The 11,153-nt window shown below is 35.6% G+C and overlaps 1 protein-coding gene across 1 annotated transcript in view; it reads right to left on the bottom strand.

Annotated features, from left to right (window-relative positions):
- Positions 1 to 179: 179 nt before the first annotated feature.
- The window catches only part of ATG3 (autophagy related 3), a 27,799-nt gene continuing 16,825 nt past the window's right edge, over positions 180 to 11,153 (bottom strand). The window contains exons 7-12 of the mRNA XM_040484507.1: positions 8,763 to 8,844; positions 5,532 to 5,566; positions 5,126 to 5,281; positions 3,761 to 3,888; positions 2,031 to 2,099; positions 180 to 449 (exon numbers count right to left, since the gene is read on the bottom strand). Coding sequence (XP_040340441.1) covers positions 368 to 449; positions 2,031 to 2,099; positions 3,761 to 3,888; positions 5,126 to 5,281; positions 5,532 to 5,566; positions 8,763 to 8,844 — 552 coding nt within the window. The 3' untranslated portion in view covers positions 180 to 367. The remainder of the gene's footprint in view (positions 450 to 2,030; positions 2,100 to 3,760; positions 3,889 to 5,125; positions 5,282 to 5,531; positions 5,567 to 8,762; positions 8,845 to 11,153) is intronic.

An 11,153-nucleotide genomic window follows, 5' to 3' on the forward strand; every position in this document is an offset into this window, starting at 1 on the left:
AGGATCCCAAGCAGGCTGTGCACTGACAGCTCGTTGGGCTCGATCTCAGGAACCGTGAGATCATGACCTGAGCCGACATCAAGAGTCAGATGCTTAACCAATTGAGCCACCCAGGTACCCCCCATTTCCAGAGTTCTAAAATACTACTATCACCTTTTGATAAGAAGCAAGAAAAACAGTCTCTTTACACTCATTTTTATTAAACAAATAAGGCTGGTAGTGGAACTTTTTTTATTTAATGCATAAACATATAAGTCCCTTTATTAGAGAAATTGTACATATTGGTGTATATGGTCAATGTCACATCTATGGGTTAATTCTTTAAAAATCAGAACCAGTAATTAGGATAAATTCTATGCTCTCTTCGTTACATTGTGAAGTGTCTTGTGTAGTCATATTCTATTGTTGGAATGACAGCTTGTACGAACTTCAAGAAAATTAGAAGATACCTAAAGGTCTTTAGCTAAGGAAAATTGATTGGTAAACAGTACTAGGATTTAAGCTAACATTGTAATTATCCTTATTAAACAATTTCTCAGAAAAAATACATACGACAAAATCTTAAGTATATTAAAAAATAATTCATGGAAGTTTGTGTCTATTCAACATGAGGTTCTCTGTAACTTGAAGACTGCTTGACCTACTCCCATTTAGTATTTAAATGTGAAACTTCCTAATAAGTATGAGTTTGCATGAGCCCATTTTTTTTTTATTTTTTTTTTTTATATAAAAGTGAGAACAAGGTTGTTCATGTTTAAATGAGTGGGAAATGGTTCCTTTACTGCCTATTAGTTTGTTAGAAAATAAGACAGGGTAAAAAATATAAAAGCACTGAAGCAAAAGAGAAAAAAATAATTAAGTGGAAACCCTCCATAAGGACTGATTGTAGTTAGTGTATGTACTTGCCATACAATCTGCTACACTAGACTGTGTTTAATAAAATCCTGAATTTTTTTTCTATGTTCCACTGCACCTGAAAATATTAAGACCTTAATTTTTATTGGGGGAACTGATGACTCAATTATTAAACACAGAGTCTTATAAGTTGCTACCCAGTCTCCAACACAGAGATGAATGCTCAAGTTATGCGCAATAGGGTTTCAGGAATCAGACTGGCTTGGTCCGAGGGTTCCAGGTTTGTTTCAGTGTCAAATAAGCCCAGTGTTCCTCTGAGGGACACACTTTATCAGCAATTTTTAGGTCCTTTACAGTTCTAAGACAGGGGTGACCCCTCACAGTCTACATCTAACACTGAGTGGCAAGAACCAAGTGTTAATCTAGTACCAAACTTATGTAAACTATTTGGCATCTACATTATTGACTTTGGCTGCTTTTGCCAAATCCATGCTATGGGTACATGTATTTCAGGATCCAGCAGTTTACTTAGTTTATTCTTGTCAACCCCAGAAGCAGGAAAACCATAGTAAGATATAAGAAGGGTGCTCTTAAAATAAAAAAGATAATATATTTTAAGAATATATGAAATACACTTTGTGTGCTTTACTTTTTATTAACCTATTAAGCTGAATTCTGTTTCAGAGACCTCAGAATGACACAAACTAACTTTACTTTTACCTGATGGGAAGCACATTTTTTAATAATAGTTAAACTGGAAATATACTTAGGGAAAAGATACTCATGTGTTATCCTCTAAATTAGTAGGTTACTCTTCTTTTTGCCCGTTTTTTTTCCATTAAGAGCAATGGTTCTATATTCACATACTCTTAGCCATTGTCTCTTCCACAAACAAAAGCAACTAGCAAGCTGCTACCTAGACAAACACACTGACCAAGGTTCTGTCATAAGGCAGGGCTGATGGGAGCACAAAGGAACATGTGCTCATCATCTGGACAAAGCATAACTATCACAATATGGCATTTTCTAAATAAAGACTCCCATTAAGACTTCCAGATATGAGGGGCTAAAACAAGTTATAGGTACTGTGTCATTAACATTATACTACATGTCCCAAAGAGGAAAACAATCCTAGGAGCCAATGTGCCACTAATGACATATACAGGTAAGGATACATATGAACACCAAGTTCTCCCCCTCCTTCTGCAACAGTCTCAATGATTTTCTTCATCACCTCAGCATGCCTAAAAGCAAAAGAATAAATAAATCTTATCAGCATAGATTAGATCAAAATAGGAAAAGCAAGGAATCTACCTTATTAGTGTCAGTGAATTAATTTTAACGTAATAGTTATATTATAAAATATTCTCCTTACTATTCCCAAACAAATCAGATTGTTGAGTCATGTAGAATATTTTACTGGACCTCAGGCTAAATTTTAAAAGCTATGGTAGTCACAAACACAATGGCACTAGTTAGCTATCCTACAATGCAGGCTGAAGGAGTTTGGGGGATAGTGCAGCAGAAAACTAGAGAAAAGGGAAACCATGCCAGGGTATAATTGCAGAGCGAGGGCTGTGTGCTCTAAGAAACAAGAATTATACCAGGCAAATTCAAAAAACCTACATGGTAACAGCTAATCAAAAAACAAAAATAAATAAATAAAAGACATATTTACAATGCTGGGATTTCAGCTGCTCAAATATTTAGCTGAGAATAAGCCCCTGCTCACTCTCTCTCAAAATAAAAATAAAATACAGTTAAAAAAAAAAAAGATTCTCAGAGTCCTGAGAATCCAAAAACATAATCTGAGGTAGCCCATGGCCAGGCCTAAAATGTACTTGAAATCTTACCTTATAGGCCCCCAACTTTTTGCTACTTACATTACATTGTATAATACAGCCATTTATTAAAACGTTTAACATTAATTACCAGTTAAATTACTTATCTCTTTTCCCTAACACAGCTAAGAAAGAGACATGCCTCAGTTTGATAAGCACCATCCTAAAACCTCAAACCATCAGAGAAGGCAACAAAATAAAATGAAAACCTTTCAGATAATCCAAAACTAAAACTAAGGACTCTTGAATTACTTTTCAGTTAGCAATATTAACAACTCTTGACATAAATGAACTGGAAAAATGAACTAGGCTTTCTATTGGATAAAGTATGAGGACAAAGAGGTTGCAAAAAATAAGAAGAAAATACTAAGAATTTTTAAAAAGTAGAATGTTGCATCTAATTAGTCAATGGAATACCAAAGTTTTCATCCAAAAAATATTGTTACCAGAATTTCTCAGTGATTTGTAAGAGTTACCCATTAGAAATAACAGAGTAAATTGTGCATATAGAGTCCGCTTCACTTACTTGGCCCTACGAAAACATAATGATGCAAAGAAAATCCCAAATAGTAGGGCTGAATATCTCTTAACTGGAGACTAAAGGAAAATAGAAACTCTGAATACATCTTCCTTCACTAACCAATAAAAGGAGATAAATAAAAAACACAAGGATAACTTTATACTCCACATTCATAGCAAGATTTATCACAATAGGGCAAACCATGTCTAAATGATGAGTACTTTTTAATCTAAAGAGCATCTTCTAAACTATTCTTGGAGCTGAAAACAGTAAAACCAGAAAGATCTATACTACACTATAGCTAAACACACAAAGAGAACAAAAAATAGTCTTATTAATTAAACTTAAAATAAATTGGGTCTTTTTCCTTTGTTCTTACATATTTAAGCACAAGAACCTTTCTAAAAAAGACAAAAGAGAATTTTACTTGCTTATTAAACTTTTCTGTTAGGACACTTTGTTTACAGACTCTCAAGTAATAAATCCTTATGGACACACAACACACACACAACACAAACACACACACACACACACACACACACACCTGCACGGGTGAACTGAACACATAGGAGGAGGTGGGAGATGAGGGTGATTTTCAATGGTCACTGTTTTCTTCACATGATCTTGACTGATGTCTTCATACATGTGTTCAACTGTTAAAGGCTGCCTTTGCTGAAATGATAAAAAATGTTTTGAAATCACTGTTTAAAATCTTTCAAGCCTGGGGCACCTGGGTGGCTCAGTCAATTGAGCATCGAACTTTGGCTCAGGTCATGATCTTGCGTGGTTCAGAAGTTCAAGCCCCACATTGGGCTGGCTGCTGTCAGCACAGAGCCTATTTCAGATCCTCTTTCCACCCCCTGCTTGAGCTCTCTCTCAAAAAACAAAAACAAAAACAAACAAACAAAAAACACTTAAAAAATTTCAGGCCTAAACTTCAACGTTTAAAATAGATATATCCCTCCCTCCCATATCACCTGCAATACACTATTACAGACTATTTCGAATCACCAGACTCTTTGGGGAAGAAATTACAGTTTATTTATACTAGGGAAAGGAGGAAGGAGTCTGTACACCAAGGTTATATAACGTCAGCTGCAGTAAAGATTCCACAAAAAAGTAAGTTCATAGCTGTTGAAACAATTTTATAACTTTATAATTCATCTTTGGGGCCTATTTTGTTTTACTTTTTTATTTTCCCATTTATAGTCATAAGAATGACATACATGTTAAAACAAGTTGATTTTATTTCAGTTATCCCTTAATTCAATTACGTAAACAAGTTAAAAAAAAAAAAAAGGTTTTCCGTCTTAAGGAAAAAAAACACACGCAACATGATCATTTTGTAAATGTCTTATGTACGCAACAAATGTAATACCCCCAAAATTTAATACAAGAAACTAAGTTCAATTTCTCTTATAGTTTGAATGAATAACCTCAAGAACAAAGCAATAAATATGTAGCAGATTATTTCTGTTTAATTCTTAGTAGTGTTATTGTCACACTGAATAATTCATAGTTTCTTTTTTTTTTTTTTTTTAATTTTTTTTTTCAACGTTTATTTATTTTTGGGACAGAGAGAGACAGAGCATGAACGGGGAAGGGGCGGAGAGAGAGGGAGACACAGAATCGGAAACAGGCTCCAGGCTCTGAGCCATCAGCCCAGAGCCCGACGCGGGGCTCGAACTCACGGACAGCGAGATCGTGACCTGGCTGAAGTCGGACGCTTAACCGACTGCGCCACCCAGGCGCCCCTCATGGTTTCTTTAAAATAAGAATCAAGTTCAGTATTAATCATGAAATTATAAAACAAATGATTTCTAAAATTTAAAAGGTCACAGTATATACACATGGACCTAATGACAAAGGAATTAAATCCAAAAATTTTAAATATATTTTCTGTTTATACCTCATCATAGCCGAACAACCATAGCCGTGGTGTCTGGTAATATTTATCATAAGTGATATAAAGGTCGTAAGTTCGTGTTTGCAAAATAGCATCTTCACCTCCAGCATCAGTTTTAGCTTTACAAGCTTCTACCATTTTCCTTGTGTCTAGGGTAGCCTAGCAATAATGGAGAAAAATTTACAGCCGTTAAAATTAGTATGAATGTAACAATTTAGAAAAGGTAATTTTCCCACCTTATATTTTTTTCCAAAAACAAATAGAACTTAAAAGTCAAAGCTAAAATGTTATACGCTATAACCAATGTAAACATATAAATAAAAGTTTACTGGAAAGATCAAGATACTATTAGAAATATTAATCAGCAAGTTTATTCAGTAAAAGTTAACTAAAAACTCAATTTACAAACCTCATCTGTTTCCAACAATCCACTCTCTTCATATTCTGTTATAAAAAGCAACAAAAGATTAATCAAGTACAAGATTTCTTAAACCAAATAACATATATTACTTCAGAGTATCATTCAAAACCTGGGTTTTTGCTTTTGTTTTTACTTTATTTACTTATTTATTGACTTTTTTATTTTGAGAGACAGAGACAGCATGAGCAGGAGAGGGGCAGAAAGAGAGGGGGAGAGAGAGTCCCAAGCAGGCTCTGCACTGTCAGCACAGAGCCTGACACAGGGCTTAAACTCACAAAACCATGAGATCAAGACCTGAGCCAAAACCAAGAGTCGAACACTTAACCGACTGAGCCACCCAGGCACCCCTGCTTTTGTTTTTAACTGAAGATACTGAATAGGTATGAGTGGGCTAATTCCACACTTCCAAAGCAGCACTATACCTGACAAAGCCAGAGAACATTAGCATGGCAAGGCTTGGTCCACACTACTGTCTATTAGCAATACCAAATGGCATGATACTGTAGAACCCTCAGTGACTCCACTGTATAACGTAAGGCTGTTTATATAATTGCATAAAGTGTGCTTATTAAAATCATCAGTGACTTCCTCTTTGCTGAATCCAGGGGTAAATTCCCAGGTTTCATCTTAACTGACCTTCCAGGACCATCTGGATGATTTATTCCCACCTTCCTGAACACTTTCCTTGGCTCTGCCTCTCATCTCAGTGGCTTCTCCTTTACTAACCTCTATGCTTGGTTCCTCTTCATCTCAACTTTATTTCCTTTTTTTTTCTTTCTTTTCTTTTAAAAAAACTCTATAGTAACCAAGGGCTCAGTTTTTGGACTTTGTCTTTTCTCTATCTACCCTTACTCCCTTGATGATTTCATCCAGTCTGAATAGCTTTAAATGCTACTGATCCCCAAATTTACCCCTGCTCACAATATCTAACTCTTTACTTATGGCTCCAATGGAATGACTAATGTACATGGCAAACAGCACACATCTAAAACTGAACTCCTAAACTCCCCCTCCAAAGCTATTTGGTCCTACAATTTTCCTCATCTCAGTTCAAGACACCTTGCCAGACACTCACACCAAAAATCTTTGGCTACTCTGTCTCTCCCATGCCACTTCCCACTCAGCAGCAAATCCCTTTGACCCTACCCTCAAAATATGTCCAGAAGTCTATTTCTCATCACTTTCAGTGTTGCCACTCGAGCCCAACCTCTTATCATTTCTTGCCTAGATTATCCAAACAGCGTCCTGTTGTCCCTAATCCCCTTCAGCCTATTCTCAATACAACAATTACAGTGATTCTGTTAAAATAGTAAATCTTATTCTAAGTTGCTCTTCTAGTTAGAAAAACCTTCCAATGGCTTCTCATCTCACTGAATTAAAGCCCTACATGATCTGGTCCCAAGGTTACCTCATTGACTCCATGCCTTACTTCTCTGCCCTCGCTCATCTCTGGACACAGGATTTTTTTTTTTTAAAGTAAGTTCTATACCCAATGTGGGGCTTGAACTTATGACCTCGAGATCAAGAGTCACATGCCCTACCGACCGAGCCAGCTAGGTGCCCCTGCTCACAGTATTTTATATAAGCCACACAAGCTCCTTCCTCAGGGCCTCAGATATCCAAATAGCTTGCTCACTCACTTCCTTCCAGGCTTTACTTAAAATTCATGTTCTCAATGAATTTCTTGACCAACCTATTTTAAATAGTACTCATCCTTCCCCAAGACTCTGTCCCCTCCCCCTCCTTTATTTTGCTAATACTTACAACCACCTAATAAAGTATACTGCTTATCTATTTTTTTTGTCTCCCATAACTAGAATATAAGCTCCATAAGATGTCTACTGCTTTATCTCTAGCACCAAGAACAGTGCCTGCTACATAGATACTATATTGTCCAATAAACATTTGCTGACTAATGAAAACTGCCTGTTATATTAATTATTATATTACCTCCTATACCATCAACACAGTTTTTTTTAAGCAAAATTCCACACACAGCAATTTTTTCTTCAGCTCTATCCAAGGGAAATGTCACAAACACACTAAAAGGCTGTCGGTCAGATATTTAAGGCAGTCCCACAACTTGTACTCTAAAAACAGTGCTTTCTTCACTGTTTTCTTCCTACCCTCTACCCCAGCCTGGATAACTGTACACCATTCAGACAGATGGAATGCGCAAAAGTATTTGTGCAAGAAGGTGGTTCTGACAATTATGAGACATCCAGGTACAAAGGAAACTACACAAGTACCTCTGAAGTTCAGGAGATCTGGACTGGAGGTTTAGATACAGAAGTCAATCACTGGGATGATTGGTATGTGAGGTTGCTGTGAGCAATTCTGGTTACAAGTAACTCATACAGATTTCTTCCAAGAATGGGTGTTTGCCACAAAAATAAAGACAAAACTCTCACTAGAATTCAGTAACAGATATACAGCTAGGTTTCATGAAGACTCAAAAGTAATTTAGAAAACAAAACAGAAAAGTACTTTGAGTCAAGACTATGCTGGTAATTCAGCTACGTGTCATCTCCTCATGAGCAAACGCCACTTGCTATTAATAGCACCTCGACTCTCCCTGGCACCATCTTCCACTTCTGCGTGCTACAGAACATTTCTATCTCACCATAAATTCTATGTATTTGGTCAAAAGAAGAAAAGTAAATGCATAATACAAGAGCACACTTTGCTCTGCTCTGAAATAGTTTTCAAGAATTAGCTTTTAAGTGGGCACCTGGGTGGCTTAATGGGTTAAGTGTCCAACTCTTGATTTTGGCTCAGGTCATGATCTCTTGGTCTGTGAGTTTGAACCCTGCATCCAGCTCTGCGCTGACAGCATGGAGCCTGCTTGGGATTCTCTGTCTCCCTCTCTCTCTGCCCCTCCCCTGTTCAAGCATGTGCCCACATTGTAGGCGCTCTCTCTCTCTCTCAGAAATAAACATTAAAGAAAAAAAAAAAGAATTAGAGCTGTCCCCAGTGTTAAAGATTTATGACTAAGATGTATCCCACTAGAAATAATGCTATCAAGGCTATGCCTTAGGTAAAGTAGAAGAGTCCAAGATAAGGTAAGTTCTGCAGTACTTAAGTTTAAATAAAAGCCTCTGTAGGGTGTTAAATGTTAAAACCTAGAACACAATGGAGTAGAATTCTTGTCCACCTCAACTACAAATACTCCAAAATCCATATTCTAGTGTGATTAAAGCAAATCTAGAACACAAATACCTTCCATATCTGCAGCTTCTCCTTCATCTTCTTCTTCTTCCTCCTCACATATTGCTGAGCAATCTTGAAGTTTTATACTGTCCTTTGAAAATAAGTATATTTAAAGTCACTTAAGTATGTCCATTAGTTCACACACTGAGCACTCATGCATCAGCACAGTGCAAACCACCGTGAAAATAAGAGTGGTAAAGACAGTTCTTATCCTCAAGAAACTCATACTCCACTGGAGATGACAAACCCATAAGCCAAATATTAAAAATGATATGCTAAGTGCTGTGACTGAAAAATATAAAAGTATTATAGAAGTACCAAGAATCACCTAAGCTCTCCATTTAAAAATAGTTGTCAGTTGCACTTCCAAAAAACTGTATTTTTATTTAACCAATTCATTAGTATTAGGAAACTGGTTCATAGTTATAACTTACTTACACACATAATTTAAAAGAAAAAAAAGGTATATTTTATAAATCACAATACATTTATAAGTTAAACTTATTAGAAATCAAACATTATGTTCTAATTTGTTAACAATATCTTCAGTTGAATTTAGTAAAATTATCAGACTCTACAGTTACTATAATATGTAAGATTTCAGTTCAATTTTTAACCTATATTTGCACTAGAATAAAAGAATAATGCTAACCAAAGACAAGCCTAATATAGAATTATTTCACAAAATCAATATTCTAAAAAAGTGAAGTCAATGAAGTAAAAAAAAAAAAAAAATCCTGGATATCTAGTTTCACCTAATTCATAATTTTACTTAGGGAAGATTTTATTTACCACTAGAAGCTTAAATTGTATGTATCATTACTACACTCAAAATGTGAAACCAGAGAAGAAAGATAATATCTGGGTAATTATTAGAAGAGCCAATATCTGACAAAGTGATTGTTAAGGGAAATTTTAATCATGTTGATGTCATGGTGATCATACTTGAAACAGAATACAGTAGAAATCAACAAGAAAGATTAATATTTGGGTCTGGACAACAAATATTCTAAGCACTAAATTATGAAAAATAATATAAATTCTATATTAAATAGGAAATGACAGGAAAGATACATTCCAGTTGTCCATTATTCTAAGTAGTCACACTTTAGTAGGACATAAGGATGTTAGATGGGATATCAAGTACCATATTAACCACTACTGCATTTATAAAAAATTCTTTCAAGAATTATCATCAACCTATCATAAAATGCTACCCCACACTACACTGCCATTTATCATTCCCAAAGGCTGAAGGATACATAATTAACAGCCGGAGTAAACAAGATTTTCTAAAGTAGCCAAAGCCATTTTGGGGTTTTTCAGTCATTCAAACTCTCCAAAAAACAGAATTTCAAAAGGCTGAATTTTCAGGCCAATGAACTGAACCTTAATCCCTAGCAAGCATAAAACTGTACATTAAAAAAACAAAGCAAAAAGAAAACTTGTTTTAGTTTCTAACCCTTCCTGTTAAGACTCAGTTATGAATCCCAAAAGATCTAAATGATAAAAACACACAAAAAAGAGTATCTTAAACTTGTAGCAAATGTTGTATCAAGTGTTTCCTAAGGACAAAAGAAATGCAATTATTCTGTCCAAACATTCTGCTCTCTAAGAGATCTGACTATTAACAAAATAATAAAGAAAAGATAAGAATAAAGGCATTTTGTATTTTTCATATTATTTCAAATATAAAAATATGAAGACAGCTTCGATCATCCTCTCTTTAGAAATGAAAAGCTTCTATAATAAAGTTAGCTTGAATTAACTGAAAATTTTCAAGCAGAAAAATTCCACCCCGTTACAGATTTTTATCTCCTCTCCCCACAATAAACCATAAAATAAAACCCAACTGATTTAGCTCCCACTCAGTCAAAATCCATTCTGGATGATGTTAAAATTTACCTTTAAATTTTCAAAAACAAAATTTTCAAAAACAAAAACTTCCACTGAAAACAACAGTAAATTAAGAGATTACAGAGGGAATGAGTAAATTACTTAAGACAATGTTTAAACTACAAAATTTGAAATTAGTAGCTACTAATCACTAAGTACATAAACCTCTTCAAAAATTTCTATTCACATGGGGCGCCTGGGTGGCGCAGTTGGTTGGGCGTCCGACTTCAGCCAGGTCACGATCTCGCGGTCCGTGAGTTCGAGCCCCGCATCGGGCTCTGGGCTGATGGCTCAGAGCCTGGAGCCTGTTTCCAGTTCTGTGTCTCCCTCTCTCTCTGCCCCTCCCCCGTTCATGCTCTGTCTCTCTCTGTCCCAAAAATAAATAAATGTTGAAAAAAAAAAAAAATTTCTATTCACAGAAAATTTTGTACTTAAAAATAAAAAAAATTTCTTTGGGGCGCCTGGGTGGCGCAGTCGGTTAAGCGTCCGACTTCAGCCAGGTCA

The sequence above is a fragment of the Herpailurus yagouaroundi genome, unplaced genomic scaffold (genome assembly GCF_014898765.1).
Source record: "Herpailurus yagouaroundi ecotype Mexico unplaced genomic scaffold, PumYag 162, whole genome shotgun sequence".
NCBI classification, from domain to species: Eukaryota; Metazoa; Chordata; class Mammalia; order Carnivora; family Felidae; genus Herpailurus; species Herpailurus yagouaroundi.